At 39.4% G+C, this 15,877-nt stretch overlaps 3 protein-coding genes and 1 non-coding gene across 8 annotated transcripts; 1 reads left to right on the top strand and 3 right to left on the bottom strand.

The window, feature by feature from the left end:
• Positions 1–142: 142 nt before the first annotated feature.
• Positions 143–1,670, bottom strand: LOC104809510 (pentatricopeptide repeat-containing protein At1g61870, mitochondrial). The gene has a single exon (XM_010535523.1). It carries the CDS (start codon positions 1,586–1,588, stop codon positions 356–358), a length of 1,233 nt encoding a protein of 410 aa, XP_010533825.1. The 5' UTR covers positions 1,589–1,670; the 3' UTR covers positions 143–355.
• A 235-nt stretch (positions 1,671–1,905) lies between these two features.
• TRNAW-CCA lies at positions 1,906–1,977 on the bottom strand. The gene has a single exon. It is a non-coding gene; the product is annotated as a tRNA-Trp (tRNA).
• Positions 1,978–2,789: 812 nt separating this feature from the next.
• Positions 2,790–7,288, top strand: LOC104809506 (heat shock 70 kDa protein 16). The gene is made up of 10 exons (XM_010535514.1): positions 2,790–2,942; positions 3,306–4,562; positions 4,736–4,948; positions 5,087–5,182; positions 5,261–5,371; positions 5,563–5,763; positions 5,838–5,984; positions 6,068–6,196; positions 6,419–6,549; positions 6,977–7,288. The coding sequence occupies exons 2-10, from the start codon at positions 3,393–3,395 to the stop codon at positions 7,068–7,070; spliced, it is 2,292 nt and encodes a 763-aa protein (XP_010533816.1). The 5' UTR covers positions 2,790–2,942; positions 3,306–3,392; the 3' UTR covers positions 7,071–7,288.
• On the bottom strand, positions 6,550–14,521 carry LOC104809507 (protein DETOXIFICATION 36-like). 5 transcript variants are annotated; one of them, XM_010535516.2, is made up of 3 exons: positions 13,978–14,521; positions 13,185–13,816; positions 6,550–6,622 (listed from the first exon to the last, which is right to left on the bottom strand). In XM_010535516.2, the coding sequence occupies exons 1-3, from the start codon at positions 14,284–14,286 to the stop codon at positions 6,577–6,579; spliced, it is 987 nt and encodes a 328-aa protein (XP_010533818.1). In that variant the 5' UTR covers positions 14,287–14,521; the 3' UTR covers positions 6,550–6,576. The 5 variants fall into 5 exon arrangements, with proteins under 5 accessions (XP_010533818.1, XP_010533822.1, XP_010533819.1 ...); XM_010535520.2 differs by lacking the exon at positions 6,550–6,622 and adding an exon at positions 11,558–11,592 and having other exon boundaries at positions 13,978–14,520; XM_010535517.2 differs by lacking the exon at positions 6,550–6,622 and adding an exon at positions 12,603–12,792 and having other exon boundaries at positions 13,978–14,520.
• Between the last annotated feature and the right edge of the window lie 1,356 nt (positions 14,522–15,877).

Genomic DNA, 15,877 nt, shown 5'->3' with positions numbered 1-15,877 from the left:
TCTGAGAAAAATCATGATGAAACCTTCCTTGAATGTTTATAAAATGTGTCAGATTAGGAGAGGAGAGGAGAGCAACACAGCACTGGCGCATCCCCAAGAAATAAAACAGAATGTCTTACTATCATCTATGGAGATAGCATAATGTACAGTGCCTGGGAAATTTCCAGTTACCCAGATTGCTAAAGAGAGTATTACCAGCTGACCAGCAACAAATTATTCATCATCGACAAGCAAAACTTCCAAACACAGATTTGAGTGAAACAACAAAGATTTGAAAATTTCAAAGAAGGATTGCTTTATGATTACCAATCTCTGAACTCCAAAGCCTAATTTCGAAACTAACTCTCATCATTGTTCATTGAGGCAAAGCAGCTTCAACTTCATCCCACAACTCGGTGTTCCTCGAAAACTTCTCCTTTACTTGTGCAATGAGCTCCTTTGCCTCATCAACCTTTGAACTGCTTGCAAGCCCGTTAACAAGAGACTTCATGATGGTGAAACCAGGAACCCAATTCTTCTCCATACTCTCCCGACAAAGGCTCAAGGCTGTCTCAAAGTCCCCACCTTTGCACAAGTAATATATCAGGGTGAAGTAGCATTCGCTATCCGGCTTGCATCCCCTGTTCACCATTGTCTTAAACAATCTCTTCGCCTCATCCAGATTATCTTCCCTGCAAAACCCGTGAATCAAATGGCAATATGTCACAGAATTCGGTTTTATCCCACTAGACAACATCCCATCAAGTAGAGCCTTCGCCTCTGCGGATTTCCTCCGTTTACACAAACTCTGAATCCTTATGTTGTATGTACTGACACCGACACTAAGCCCGCGTTCTTTCATCATCTGCAACACTTTTCCGACGTCATCACGCTTGTCCTCCTGGTAAAAACCAGCAATCATGAGCCCGAAACTCGTCCTCGTCGGCTGTATCCCTTTCCTTTCCATCTCTGCAACGATGGAATAGGACGAGCTTGCAGACCCTGATTCGCAGAACACTTTGATCATGCGGTTATAAGTTTCAAGATCAGGCTCAATGCCATACATCTTCGGCATCTCGATGTAGACCCGTTTCGCTTCTTTGTAATCCTTAGCCACTAAGCACGCAAAAATAAGAGCATTCAGAGACGTCACCGTCCTACGAATCCCGAGCTGCTCAAGCTCACAGAACGTCCGTAAAGCGTGATCGAGCATATTCGCCTGACCGTACAGAACGATGGCGTGAGAAGCGAAGCGTTCTGATTTGAGATCGGGTCGGGTCTGAATGAACCCATCGAGGAGCTGCGACACAGCGGCGAACTGTTTCTCCTTCGCAAGAGCCTCGACAGCGTGGGAGAAGGAGATGCGGTCGAGATGGGATTCCGGCGTGAGCTCAGCGGCGCGGCAGATCTCGATGATGCGATCAGGGTCCTTCTCGAACTTGAGGAGGGAGAGAGCAGCGCGGCTCTTCTGCTTGCTGGTGAGCGGAGTCTTGGAGTCCGGCGAGAGAATCGCCGACGGGGAGGCGGAGAGATGGCGGGTGTGAGGCGGAGGAGAAGGAAGGTTTCGGAGGAGAGATGACGATGTACGGATGCGGGAGAGGAAAGCCATTTCTAGGGTTCCTTTTCGATCTACAGAAGAAATGGGGAAGAAAAGGGAGTACAGTTAATGCTGGTTAGGGTTTTTGGTCTTGACGGACGATGCCTATTTTCTTTTCATAAAATTTTGATTTTTTCGATAAAATAAACATTAAATGAAACAAGTACGTGATTTTTTTAAAAATAAAATACTACAGTTATCTCTGATAGTTACGAACCGTTGATGGTTTGTCAACGACGGTAAGCAAATTATACGGTTGAGATTAATCCACGTGGAAATAAATTTTATCAAAAAAGTAAAAAATGTTTGAACCGCATGGATCGGGGGATTGAACCCGACGTGAATCGAACACGCAACCTTCTGATCTGGAGTCAGACGCGCTACCATTGCGCCACGGATCCGTTGGTGTTGGATTGTATATTACCTTAATTATCTAAGACATTCTTTTCGAACTAAATTGCCCAAAATAAGATTCGAGGATCAAAACGTGTGACCATCATCATCATGTTGTTTATATTGCAGCCCCAATCTACAGATCAGAACCAGTGGTACGGACAAGGACAGGAGTTTTACGGATACTCAGGACAAAGACCCTAACTTGCTCCAAGTACGCAGGCTGCAACAGCATGTTGGATTCAGCTACTGAATATTAAAGCTGAAGGCTTTCTTAATTTTAATCAATAATATTCTTCAACTTGTCTTCCTTTGATGATTTATGATATTATTAATAATATTATTTAATAATATTGACACATGTATCACCTCCGCACCAAAGATGGAATATTCTTCTCTCTTCTTTACCCTACACTCCATAAAATCTGTAACGAATTGTTTCTAGCGAATATTTACAGAATTTAAACTCTTGTTATCACGAATTTGGTGAGTTAATATCTAACCCTTTCGGTTAAAAAAATGCCACAAAATAAATAAAATCTGATTAGGGATAACTTCATCTGTGCCAATATATTAATCTTTTGAAAAAGTTAAATTTGAGAGAAAATGTAAAGTTAGTGTTCTTCCTTGTTCATTCATATTATTTTTATTTTGGATGAAGAAAAACACCAAGATGAAAGGAAAATATTGAAATTCATAAAACTTAGGGTAAATTTCACTAGATGTAAATAATTTAGGGTATATGTTTAATTTTCGTAAAGTAAAAGGGTTTAAGTGCTATTAATATGTCTCCCTTTCTCTTTCTCTCTCTCCCCTTTTTGCAACACTCCTGATTTTTCTCTTCTTCTCTCGTCGTCGTTGTTTCCCATCGAATTCATCGGAGATCCTGTCTCGAATTTTGCGGTTCTGACGATCATTTCGGTTCTCTTCATCCCTTGATCTTCTTCTGATCGATTTGATTTCTGCTCAACAGGTAGGTTTTGCGAAATGTGTGCGTAGATATCTACTTTCTCGAAATCTTTCGTAAGTTGCCTTGGAATTCATGTGAAATGGATAAGAAGTTTTCGCATCGTTTTCTGCTTAGATTTTGTCTCTGGGTTTAGATTTCCAGGCTACGAATTTGACATTTTTTCTGAATTCGGTACTGTTCTGTATCACATGTTCTTGCTAGTATCCCATGTTGTGATGTATGGTTTTCTGTGGAGATGTTAGTTAGCTCCTCGGACTTTTCGTAATGAGGTTCCATTTATGTACTATGCATAATTGATTGAATCAATTGCTTCCAATAGTCTTGAGGCTGATGGATTCAATTGTGATTTTGGTGTTGAATATGCAGAATTGATGGGTGGAAGCCCTCTGGATTATGGTTACGTTGCGTGAGAATTGAAATTGAGATCTTTGAGTTCTGCTGAGTTTTGTCGAGATGAATGTGGTGGGTTTTGATGTCGGAAACGAGAAATGTATTATTGCGGTTGCAAAACAGCGTGGGATTGATGTTTTGTTGAACGAGGAATCGAATCGAGAAACTCCGTCTGTGGTTTCGTTCGGCGACAAGCAGAGGTTCATGGGTGCTGCTGCAGCCGCCTCTGCTACAATGCATCCCAAGTCAACAATCTCACAGTTGAAGAGATTGATCGGTAGGAAGTTCGGGGAACCTGATGTTCAGAATGATCTGAGGTTGTTCCCTTTTGAAACCTTTGAAGGCTCTGATGGAGGGGTTCAAATCCGGCTTCAGTACTCGGGTATGACTCATAGCTTCAGTCCAGTGCAGATATTAGGCATGTTGCTCTCACATTTGAAGCAGATAACTGAGAAGAATCTGAAGATGCCTGTTTCCGATTGTGTCATTGGGATTCCATCCTATTTTACAAACTTGCAGAGGCTAGCCTATTTGGATGCAGCAGCCATAGCTGGCTTGAGGCCGTTGAGATTGATGCATGATTGTGCTGCCACTGCTCTTGGATATGGTATATACAAGACTGATTTCGCTAACTCAAGCCCCACTTACGTCGTATTTGTTGACATTGGTCAATGTGATACGCAAGTTTGTGTTGCATCATATGAAGCTGGGAGCATGAAAACCCTTTCTCATGCTTTCGATAGAGACCTTGGTGGGAGGGATTTTGATGAAGTTCTTTTCAACTACTTTGCCTCCGAGTTCAAGGAGAAGTACAAAATAGATGTATATACAAATACAAAGGCATGTGTTAGGTTGAGGGCATCGTGTGAGAAACTGAAGAAAGTCTTGAGTGCAAATGCTGAGGCCCAGCTGAATATAGAATGCTTGATGGATGAGAAAGATGTGAAAAGTTTCATCAAGAGAGAAGAGTTTGAGAGTTTGTCATCAGGATTGTTGGAAAGATTAATTGTTCCGTGTCAAAAGGCTTTGGCTGACTCGGGAGTGAGTTTGGATCAAATCCATTCTGTTGAGCTAGTTGGTTCAGGGTCTAGAATTCCAGCTATATCGAGGATGTTGAGCACACTGTTTAGAAGGGAGCCAAGCCGGACTGTAAATGCAAGCGAGTGTGTTGCTCGAGGTTGTGCACTTCAGTGTGCAATGCTCAGTCCAGTATTCCGAGTCAGAGAGTATGAGGTTCGTTTTTCCTTTACCTGCAAAAATGATCATTCTGTAATATTCAGTATGCAATAGTAGTTTGGGTTTAGCTTAACGTTAGTTATTCAGTGTGACGACACATATAGATATTTGGGGTTATTTTCCTCTGAAAGGCTGGTGGTGCCTAATGCCAATGTTTCTGTCATTTGCAGGTTCAAGATTCATTTCCTTTCTCGGTCGGGTTCTCATCTGATAAAGGCCCCATAAATATGTCATCAAATGGAATACTCTTCCCAAAGGGACAAGTCTTTCCGAGTGTTAAGGTTCTTGCTTTACGTAAAGATAGCACCTTCCATTTGGAAGCCTTTTATGTAAACCATAACGAATTACCTTCGGGTGTGCAGCCTCAGATAAGCAGTTTTACGGTACGTTCTTTTTCAATTATCTGTTTCTGGATTTATAACTCAGCATTTCGAGCTTTGAGATACTCACCGGGCAGTGTTGCTCCATTTTGTGTGTGCCCATTTTATGGAACTCTTAATTCATTGTATAATGTTTTGTAGATTGGCCCTTTTCAAATTGCTCATAGAGAAGCAGCACGTGTCAAAGTGAGGATTCAGCTAAATCTGCATGGGATTGTTACCATAGATTCAGCTTCTGTGAGTACAAATGTATTCCACATGTGTTTATATTAGTATTTATACATCACTTAATCTATTATTTTTGTTTCTCAACAGCTAGTAGAAGATCACCAAAACAGTACAAGTTCAGATGAGATAATGTCTGAAAACAACCGTACATCTTCTGCTACGAAGGATGACAATTCAGACCCTTCAGCAGGACCTACTGTAAGTTTGATTTAGTTGTTTCCATTTAAGAGATATTCCTACTTAATCGTCTTGAACATGTAAAGATAGCTAGAAACTGATGGGCACAAAAGCTGATCTCTTAGTATTTACGAACAATCGAGTGGTTGGTCGGGAAATTCCACAAAGCACGTTCATCTGTACAAAGTTTGAGGACAGCTTTATCTGGGCAGGGAAACGATTCTACAAAACATAAGACTAGTAAAAGGATGGAAATTCCTGTGGTTGAGAGGGCCTCTGGTGCATTGACGAAAGATGAGTTGCTGGAAGCGAAACAGAGAGAGAATTCTTTAGTGCAGCAAGACCTGAAGATGGAGTTGACAAAAGATAGGAAAAATGCACTAGAATCCTATGTTTACGAGATGCGGGATAAGGTAATATACCACATTAATGTCTGTCTCTTCAAAATCTTTACCACATTAATGTGTAACATTGTGAATGTGAGTAGATGTTAAATACATACCGGAGTTTTGCAACCGAGGCAGAGCGGGAAGGCATTGCCAGAAATCTTCAAGAGACAGAAGAGTGGCTTTACGGAGATGGCGATGATGAATCTGAAAATGCTTACACCGAGAAGTTAAATGACCTCAAAAAGGTAAATGCAAAGCCTGATTTACACGTTTGTCGGTGGGCAAAAAGGTCTGTAGCCTTCTAACCGGCGACCTTTCTTTCGGACAGCTTATTGATCCAATTGAAAACCGGTTTAAAGACGGAGAGGAACGGGTACAAACATCAAAAGATCTTTTGAATCATATAGCAGAGAACCGAGTGGCAGCAGAATCACTTCCTCCAGCAAAGAAACATGCGGTAAAGTTCAATCCTTACCCTTCCTTTCAGAAAGTTGCTGACTTGATCTCCATCTAGACGCTACGGATGAAAATCACAAAAGATATAATCCACATTGAACTTTCAGTTACTGTTTACTTGAAATATATATATATATATGTACACGTATGATTTGTGGACTGATTTATAACGAATATATGTGGAAAGCTTTTGTGGTTCGCTTAATATTTTCATTACTATCAGGTTCTTGACGAGTGTGATAAAGCTGAGAGGTGGCTCCATGAGAGAACCAAGCAACAAGAGAATTTACCAAAAGACACAGATCCTTCGCTACAATCCAGTGAAATCAAGAGAAAAACCGACGCCCTTAACGCGTAATTCTTCCTTTCTCCTTTACTCTTTTATGATTCAAACTCAAAGCTTGGTTCCGGAACATATGCTGTGACACTGTAAACAAGGGGAAGGCGAGACAATTCGTCATGTTACAAAAAAAAAAGACCGAACCCAAACCCGTGGTCCGGGTTTCTGGCCTCGTTTCACCCGTTTTTCATTATTCGTGGCTAGTACCATGAGACCACCGGGTACTCGGAAACCAATGGTCTTGGATAAAAATGTTCACCCCTACCGTAAACTTCTTTAGGCTTATATATATAACATATGCATTTTGTGTGAACCAACCTTAGATTTGGGTTTGGAAAACATCTTCCATGGATTTAGATGTGTATGTACAAAGACTCAGTCTGATGGGTCAGTCGTCGAATAGGTTTGATCTGATGGAAGGATTTTCGACATGGATTTCAGGACATGCAAATACATCGCAAGATCCAACAAGTCATCGGATCATCACAATGGATCTCATGGACGCAATAAATCGGACGACATGCAGCTCGATTGATTCCAAACCTAAAAAAGAACATTTTGGGGGGCAAAAATGGATGAAAATCTCATGCAAAGCTGAATGGGATCCGCTTGGGAATTTCTGCTTCAATTGGAACGAGTTTTTTGTAAGATTTTGATTCATCATTTGCAATCTGTTTTTTTTTAAAAAAAAAATCTATCTTCTTAATACTTGTGTTTTACCTTTCATATATGTTTGATTCGATTTCAGTCCTATTATTCATGCACTGCAAAAGAATCTAAATGTGGATTACATATACATACACATATATATATAGTATTTTGTCATAGAAGGAGAGGAATCTTTTTTTTTTTTTTTGTGTGTAGAGACAAAATGAGGAGTTCCCACTTTCACCTAACGAGTTTTCGTACGAAAGTATGATTAAAAAAACCAACGCAAGGCAATGATGACATGTTTACAGATTACAAGCAAGCATGATTGGTGAGATGACGTCATACACGGCCAAAAAATCTATATAGTTGTTTTTTCTTTTGGTATGCGCGTGAAGCGGGTCATGACTCGTCCGTACATCCGAGTTGGGGTGAGTCCAAATTTTTTAACAAAAGAATCAGAAATCGTTACAAATAATTCCACTACTCGGACGATGATGCGAAATATGCCGCTGAAAAGTAGGAAGTTATTTGGTGTTTAATGAATTTGAAACCCCCAAAAAAATAGATTGAACGAGTACGAGTTTACAGACTTCCGCGAACGAGAAAAAAAAAACATTTTTAAAATTTTTAAATTTTTAAATATTCTTTATTATATTTAATATTTTTATAATAATCTCTCTTTCTTTAAAATATTTAATCTATTACATATGCGATTAGCATAATTTAAATTGTATTTAATTAGTTAGATGTTACTTTGATTTGCAAGCCGTCTCGTTTACTATATGATCTAGCTAAGGCGAGCCAAATTGAGTTAAGTATTTTTCACTTTGCTAAAAAACGAGTCGGGTCGGGTCGGGTTGAGATTAAAAATTCTAAGATTGAGACGGGTCGGACTGATCTTGAGGGGGCCATATGCTGAGAAGAGATATCATATCCTCTTTCTAATATTGTCATGAAGAATCTAGAAAAAAAACCCACATTGATTCAATGAACTTTGTCGCTTGCTCTTTGCTTAGAGTTATACAATTTAATAAAGCAAATTACTTTGTTGCAAAATGCATATTTTAATATGGATATATAATGTTAGGTTTCGAAAAAAAACGATTCTAGATTTTTTCCCATGAATGGGCATCATATACAAGGTAATAAACAATGAAACTATCATCATTAATAGGATATTTGTGCATTATCTAATTTGGTTGAAACTATAAATTTAGATTCTTTGATATATTTATTTGAAAATAATCGATCATCGGTGGGAACATAGAAGAGGAAGAAAACAAAGGGCATAGATTATATTTGATGTTGAATGAAAAAGGGCCAACGTCTTGTCTGTTAGGAGAATTTGATTAAGTCAAAAGTTGTTGAATAAAGACCTGATCTTTTGGGTTGTTAGAGGTATTTTAGTTGGTTTGTTTTGTGACATTTGTCTCTATTTCTTGTTACGTGTAAAGGCTATATAAAGCCAGTTGCAGTCTTTAATAAAGTATCACTTCAAATCCCAATTGTTGGTGTTTCTTATTTGATTAATTCTTTAGCAAACATCACATTTGGTATCAGAGCCTCCACTGGGCTTTGAGAAATAGGAAGTTGCAATCTTCGAGTGATCGAACACAGAGAGTATGAGTGACGACAAAACTTTAACAAAGATTCCTCATTTCGATGGGCATTATGATCACTGGAGTGAACTGATGGAAAATTTGCTTAGAGCAAAAGGTCTGTGGAGCTTGGTGGAGAATGGCTTTACAGAACCATTGGAAGGGACGAGACTGACCGAAGCACAACAGGCGTTGCTTGATGATGCTAGAACCAAGGATCATCAAGTCAAGCATTATCTTTTCCAGGCAATCGATCGTACTGTCTTTGAACAAATCTTGGACCGTCGCACATCCAAGATTGTTTGGGACTCGATGAAGCGGAAGTTCGGTGGCAATCCGAAAGTGAAGAAATCTCTTCTTAACGCATTAAGAAGGGAGTTTGAGATCCTAGAGATGAAGAAGGATGAAACCATCACTGATTATTTTGCAAGAGTGATGACGGTCTCCAATAAAATGAGGAGCAACGGCGAAGAAATGACAGACAAGAAAATTGTGGAGAAAATCTTGCGCACCTTAACTGAGAAATTCACATATGTCGTGGTATCCATCGAGGAATCGAAGGATACGGATAACATGTCCATCGATGAATTGCAGAGTTCGTTAGTGGTGCATGAACAAAAATTCCGACGTTCCAACAACCATGACGAGGATCAAGTTTTGAAAGTCGAAGGATGGTCAGGAACAAGCAGTAGAGGGAGAGGAGGTTATAGAGGAAGAGGACGCGGACGAGGAAGATCACATTTCAACAAAGCGACTGTTGAATGTTATAAATGTCATAATTTAGGACATTTTCAATATAATTGTCCTCAACTAAACAAGGAAGCCAATTATGCGGAGTTGGATGAAGAGGATGAGTTACTGTTAATGGCCTACATAGACCTACATGAAGCTAAGCGAAGTGATGCTTGGTTTTTGGATTCTGGATGTTCAAACCACATGTGCGGAAATCAAGATATGTTTTCAAGCTTGGACACAAGTTTCAATCACACTGTCAAGCTTGGAAACAATAGCAGAATGAAGGTTACTGGGAAAGGAGTTGTGAAGCTATTTTTGCAAGGAGTTTGTTACACTATCGGTGATGTGTATTTTGTACCTGACCTCAAAAATAATCTTTTGAGTGTCGGACAACTTCAAGAAAAAGGAGTAGCAGTGCTCTTCAAAGCTGGTATGTGTAGCATCTTTCATCCGCAAAGAGGAAAAATAGCAGAATGTGTTATGAGTGCAAATCGCATGTTTATCTTGCTTGCCGAATCGTCTACCACAACGACTGAAGAGAGATGCCTCCAGATTCGTAGTGGAGATCAATCAACATTATGGCACCATCGGTATGGTCACCTCAGCTACAAAGGTTTAAGGACTTTACAATACAGAAACATGGTGATTGGTTTGCCACAAATAGTAACGCCGCATGCTACTTGCGAGGCATGTGTGAAAGGCAAGCAACATCGGACTCAAATTCCTAAAAAGAGTCAGTGGAGAGCAACTGAGAATTTGGGTTTGGTACATGCCGATATTTGCGGGCCGATTACACCACTCTCAAGCAGTAAGAAGAGGTATATCCTATGTTTCATCGATGATTTTTCTAGGAAAGCATGGAGTTATTTTCTTTCAGAAAAATCAGAAACATTTTATCATTTTAAATGTTTCAAAATCCTTGTGGAAAAGGAAGTTGGAATGCCTATTAGATGTTTGAGAACAGATAGAGGGGGAGAATTCAACTCTGCAGAGTTTAATGAGTTTTGCAAGCAACATGGAGTGAAAAGACAACTGACAACAGCTTACACTCCACAACAAAATGGAGTAGCCGAACGCAAGAATCGCACTGTGATGAATTTGGTAAGATCAATGCTGTTAGAAAAGAAAGTGCCCAAAACTTTCTGGCCAGAAGCAGTTAGGTGGACGATTCATATCTTGAATCGATCACCCACTTTAGCTGTAAAAGACAAGACCCCAGAAGAGGCTTGGAGCGGAGAAAAGCCATCGGTCGATTATTTCAGAGTTTTTGGATGTGTGGGTCATGTGCATATTCCAGATGTTAGAAGAACCAAACTTGAAGATAAAAGTGTGAGGTGCGTATTTTTTGGGGTTAGTAGTAATTCCAAAGGATACAGAATGTTTGATCCAGTTGCCAAGAGGATCATTGTAAGTCGTGATGTGGTTTTCGAAGAAGATCGTGAATGGGATTGGAATGCAGATGTTGAAGGCGAACAACAAGCGGAATTGGAATGGGGAGACAATGATGAAAGAGAAGCAGAGAACATAGTTGGAGAAGAAGTCGCAGAGGAAGTTGAAATTAACTTGCCCACTGAAGTTAATTTACCTATCGTTGCAACAGATTTGGAAGCAAGAGAGGGAAGAAATAGACATCCACCTATTTGGTCAACAGATTACGTTTCAGGTGAAGGATTGTCAGAGGAAGATGAAACTAATATGGCATTTTTGATGATATCAGATCCAACAGATTTTGAAGAAGCTGTCAAAAGCCCAAAATGGAGATTGGCCATGGATGAGGAAATCAAATCCATCGAGAAAAATCAAACCTGGCATTTAGTAGATCTACCGGCGAATGCAAAGAAGATTGGCGTCAAATGGGTTTATAAAACCAAATTGAATGAGCTTGGTGAAATCGACAAATACAAAGCAAGACTGGTGGTGAAAGGGTATACCCAACAACATGGGATTGATTATACAGAGGTTTTTGCACCTGTGGCCAGGATGGATACCGTTAGAATGATCATAGCTTTTGCGGCACAAAAAGGTTGGAAACTTTATCAATTAGATGTCAAATCCGCTTTTCTCCATGGAGATCTGAAGGAAGACATTTTCATAGAGCAACCAAAGGGTTATGAGAAGAAGGGAAGCGAACAAATGGTATATAAACTGCATAAAGCACTCTACGGATTAAAACAGGCCCCCAGGGCTTGGTTTAGCCGCATAGAGACATATTTTATCAAGGAAGGATTCGAAAGCAGTTCCAATGAGCAGACATTATTTATCAAGAGAAGAGGAGGTAAAATTTTAATCGTGAGCATCTACGTTGATGATCTTTTGTTTACTGGCAATGATGAGGAGTTATTGGGTGAATTTAAATGCTCGATGAAAAAGGAGTTCGACATGAGAGATTTGGGTCAAATGAGATTTTTTCTTGGAATTGAGGTTTTACAAAAAGCTGATGGTATATTCATATGTCAAAGAAAGTATGCAGCTGAGGTTTTAAGTAGATTTGGAATGGAGAAGCATAATCCAGTATGCAATCCTATTGTTCCAGGACAAAAGATTGGAAAGGATGAAGAAGGCATAAAAACAGATGCAACTCAATTCAAACAGATAGTGGGAAGCTTGATGTACCTTACAGCCACTCGTCCAGATCTCATGTTCGTCGTCAGTCTTATCAGTCGATTTATGGCATCTCCTACCCAACTACACTTTGCTGCAGCAAAAAGGATACTAAGGTATTTGAAAGGAACTGTGAATTATGGAGTATTTTACAAAAGGGGAGGGGCTAGTGATATAGTTGGGTTCACTGATAGTGATTATGCTGGTGATATGGATGATAGCAAAAGTACTTCAGGTTATGTGTTTATGATGAGTGGTGGAGCAGTGGCTTGGTCATCTCGTAAGCAACCTATAGTCACTTTGTCATCCACAGAAGCTGAATTCGTCGCAGCTGCAGCATGTGCTTGCCAAGCAATTTGGATGAGAAGGATACTGAAAGAGATTGGTCATTTGCAGACAGAAGGTACTATGCTGATGTGCGATAACTCTTCGACTATCAAGCTGTCCAAGAATCCAGTTTTACATGGTCGTTCCAAGCACATAAGGGTGAGATTTCATTTTCTTAGAGATCTTACTAAGGAAGGAGTTGTCAATTTATTGTTTTGCGGTAGTCGAGATCAACTTGCAGATCTGATGACAAAACCTCTCAAGTTAGAAACATTTCGGAAGTTGCGTGAAGAGCTGGGAATGTGCACTGATTCTGTTTTGAACTAATTCTTGTCTGAGTGTCTGCTGTTTCCCGACGTGAAACCGACATGCAGTGTGGACCCACACAAAACGACAAAATAAGAAAGCCAACATAAGACCATCCCCCTGCCTATGAACCTAGCAGACGTGGAGAATTTTAATTGCTACACATATTACAAGAAAAAACAGGTCATGACAAAAAAAATGGATATTTTTTTAATAATTAACGTCATTTGTTACAAACTTGATTGTTTAATTACTAAGAAAATTTCCAGAGCCACTAAAAGGTGAATATACCTCTTAGCTTATCATAATTAGTCAAAAATCAAAATCAAAATCATCAATTGGACGGTGTAAAAACCAAATAATTTCTGTTTATACCAACACTATATTGTGAATTTGTTTTCCATATCAGGAAAAGAGTTGAAAAAATTTACCAGATGGAGAGAGAATCCAAAGCGAGCTCTGGATCTTTGAGAAGACCGGCGAGAAGAACAAGAATCTGAGAGTACCAAGATTCAAGACAGAGCATGACCGCCGATGCCGCCGATAGCCGGAAAAAGTCCCAGAGACCGTCGAAAGCTTTCCAGCTAAACCCCGTCCATGTTCTCCGGCAACGAGGGCTCATCTTTATGTACAGAATCTGAGCCACCACGATGATCCACCATGAGAGGGCATGAACCAGCGACAACCCAATCAGACCCATTCCGAGCTTGTAGACGGCGACCCACGAGAAGAGAAGGTGGAGGACGAGCGTCGCCGCCGAGATATACGCGCTCGGCGTCACGATGCTCTGCGCCTGGAGGAATTTCTGGATCGGGAAATTCATGGCGTACGCGAAGATCTGAGGGATCATCCCGTAGACGAAGACCGACGCCATTGATGCTACGTCTGCGGGTTCGCCGAGGAATGTGAGGATCGGCTTCGACAGGACGTAGAGCACCGTCATCGGAAGTCCGGTGAGAGCCAAAACCACCGTCGATCTCTGGAGATAAACTCCGAGCATCTCGTAACGATGAGCTCCGTGAGCTTGCCCACATAGCGTCTCTACTGCACTTCCCATCCCAAGCTGCAACAAACCCAGACAAAAGAAACGGTTAGATTTCGAAGATACTGGGTCTTCGCTCCAGAGCCCAATTTGAATTTCAAATCTGGGTTTGACCTAATTAGCTCTGAAGAAGAACAGAATGGGTCCATATCCGTTAGATTCAGGGGTTTTGGTTGAATTACCAAGAGACCGTAAGTGAACATGTTGAAGCCGCTGTTTCCGAGCGAGACGGCGGCGAGTTGGAGGCTACCGAGGTGTCCGGCGAAGATTCTGGTGAGAATCGACATGCCATTGTTGATCACGTAGACAAAGACGGCGGGAGCAGCCAAGTGGAAGAGAAACTTCAGCTCGATCATGGAAGCTAAGTAAAGTCGCCGGAAATACGGCAAATGGGAATCGGACAAGACGCTCTCGAGCCGGTGATCGGCCTCCGGTGGTTTCGTAGAATCCAGCAAGGGCCGGTTCAGATCGATTGGTGCTTCCGAACCCATAATTTTTCCACGAATTAGACCTTTCCGGAAACAGAAATCAGAGAAAGAATGATCGTACAATTGATACAAGGGGGAAAAATCAGAGGGCTCAGGAGAAGAAGAATGGAAGCTCCTCGATAATGTCGTATGAACACGGAAGGAGCTCTCTCTCTCTCTCTCAATCGGTCTCTCAGAGTCCTCACAAGAAGAGTGTTTATATAATGGCTAAAACACCGTGTTGTCAAGTGGCGGAATTTATTTTTCTATTATTATATTGAAAAACAATTTTAATAGGGAAAAAAAAAAGATAAAGAAAGGCGGTTTCCTTTCTTTTTCCCAAATTATTTCCTAATTTTAATTAATTAATTTAAGGAGATTGAACTCGTTAAGTGGGTCCCGAAATACTCAGCTAAAAAAAAAATCACGATTTCATAAACCAAATCAATAAACTGCAATTAATATCATGTGGTTAACAAGTTTTCTGTAATTGTATCATAGTTCAATTAAGAATAATTACAGAAAAAATGTCATAACCTATCGTAAGCATAAACATCTATTTTATATTAGCCCTAATCACACTCTTGGATCATCACATACATAACCGTACGTAAATATAAATATAACCATAAGTATTCTACGTAGAATTCGTCACATACATACACGTATATATACTACAGCTTTTGGAGAAGCTCCAAACGCCGTAATATTCTTCCGACGATGTTGAATTGTACACAGTAAACTGAATAAAAGAAATTTCAAAAGTGCAAAAAATGTATTGTATATAGTAATGACTTTATATATATATATATATATATATATATATATATATATATATATATATAATACTAAATCTTAGAGCTCAAATTTGACTTCCTTGTTAGCTGAAAAAGAGCTGGTTTGCTCTAGTTTTCAACAATAATTATTAAATGCCATTTGTTTTTTGGGAAAACATATTTAATTAATTTCCAGAAAAAAAATATAGTCGCAATCACAAGATTTTCAGTTTATTTATGTAAATTTTTCTGACCATATAACCATAATCACAACACAATAGTTGTCACTGTCTATCATTAACTTCTGATATTAATTTTTTTAATGATTTTTTTTATAGTACATACTACATATGAACGTAGAAAAAATATCTATTAGTTTCACTAAAAAAATAAGATTTGTTGCCTACGCTTTGAGATATTAAATGCTTGTATCGGAATCTGAGCTTTTGATTATTTTTTTTCATTTTAAATCGATAAATTAATATGAAATTAAAATAACAAAATTAGAAGAAAAAAAATATAACATATTCAGACGTTTGGCAATGTTATCGGGCACAAACTCCATATAATATATGGTTATAAAACCATCTAATAAGATTAACTAACCACATATGTTCAATTAACAACAATTACCAGTTTTTTTTTACCAGCTTAATATTCTTTTACTATTTTAGCGACATGTTTTACATTTTTAGAACAAAATTTAGTTTACAAAATATTTTCTTTAAAATTCAAAAATTAAATTAACACGTTTAGAAAACCCATTGTTTATTTAGCATGCGCCCAAAAAATTCTACCTTACAGGAAAAGACACGTATTAATGGACCACTTTTTGTCCG

This window comes from Tarenaya hassleriana, unplaced genomic scaffold (assembly GCF_000463585.1).
Source record: "Tarenaya hassleriana unplaced genomic scaffold, ASM46358v1 Cleome16, whole genome shotgun sequence".
In the NCBI taxonomy this organism is placed as follows: Eukaryota; Viridiplantae; Streptophyta; class Magnoliopsida; order Brassicales; family Cleomaceae; genus Tarenaya; species Tarenaya hassleriana.
This window is presented reverse-complemented; position numbering and strand designations above follow the sequence as displayed.

Excerpts from the sequence above, each read along its gene's own strand:
- LOC104809510 (XM_010535523.1), bottom strand. The coding sequence starts at position 1,588 with ATGGCTTTCCTCTCCCGCATCCGTACATCGTCATCTCTCCTCCGAAAC.
- LOC104809506 (XM_010535514.1), top strand. The coding sequence starts at position 3,393 with ATGAATGTGGTGGGTTTTGATGTCGGAAACGAGAAATGTATTATTGCG. Across the intron at positions 4,563-4,735 it reads TCCGAGTCAGAGAGTATGAG|GTTCAAGATTCATTTCCTTT; the intron begins GTTCGTTTTTCC and ends TGTCATTTGCAG. Across the intron at positions 5,985-6,067 it reads AGTTAAATGACCTCAAAAAG|CTTATTGATCCAATTGAAAA; the intron begins GTAAATGCAAAG and ends TCTTTCGGACAG.
- LOC104809507 (XM_010535516.2), bottom strand. The coding sequence starts at position 14,286 with ATGGGTTCGGAAGCACCAATCGATCTGAACCGGCCCTTGCTGGATTCT. Across the intron at positions 13,817-13,977 it reads TGTTCACTTACGGTCTCTTG|CTTGGGATGGGAAGTGCAGT; the intron begins GTAATTCAACCA and ends GGTTTGTTGCAG. Across the intron at positions 6,623-13,184 it reads TTGGATTCTCTCTCCATCTG|TGTCACAGCATATGTTCCGG; the intron begins GTAAATTTTTTC and ends CCTTGTTTACAG.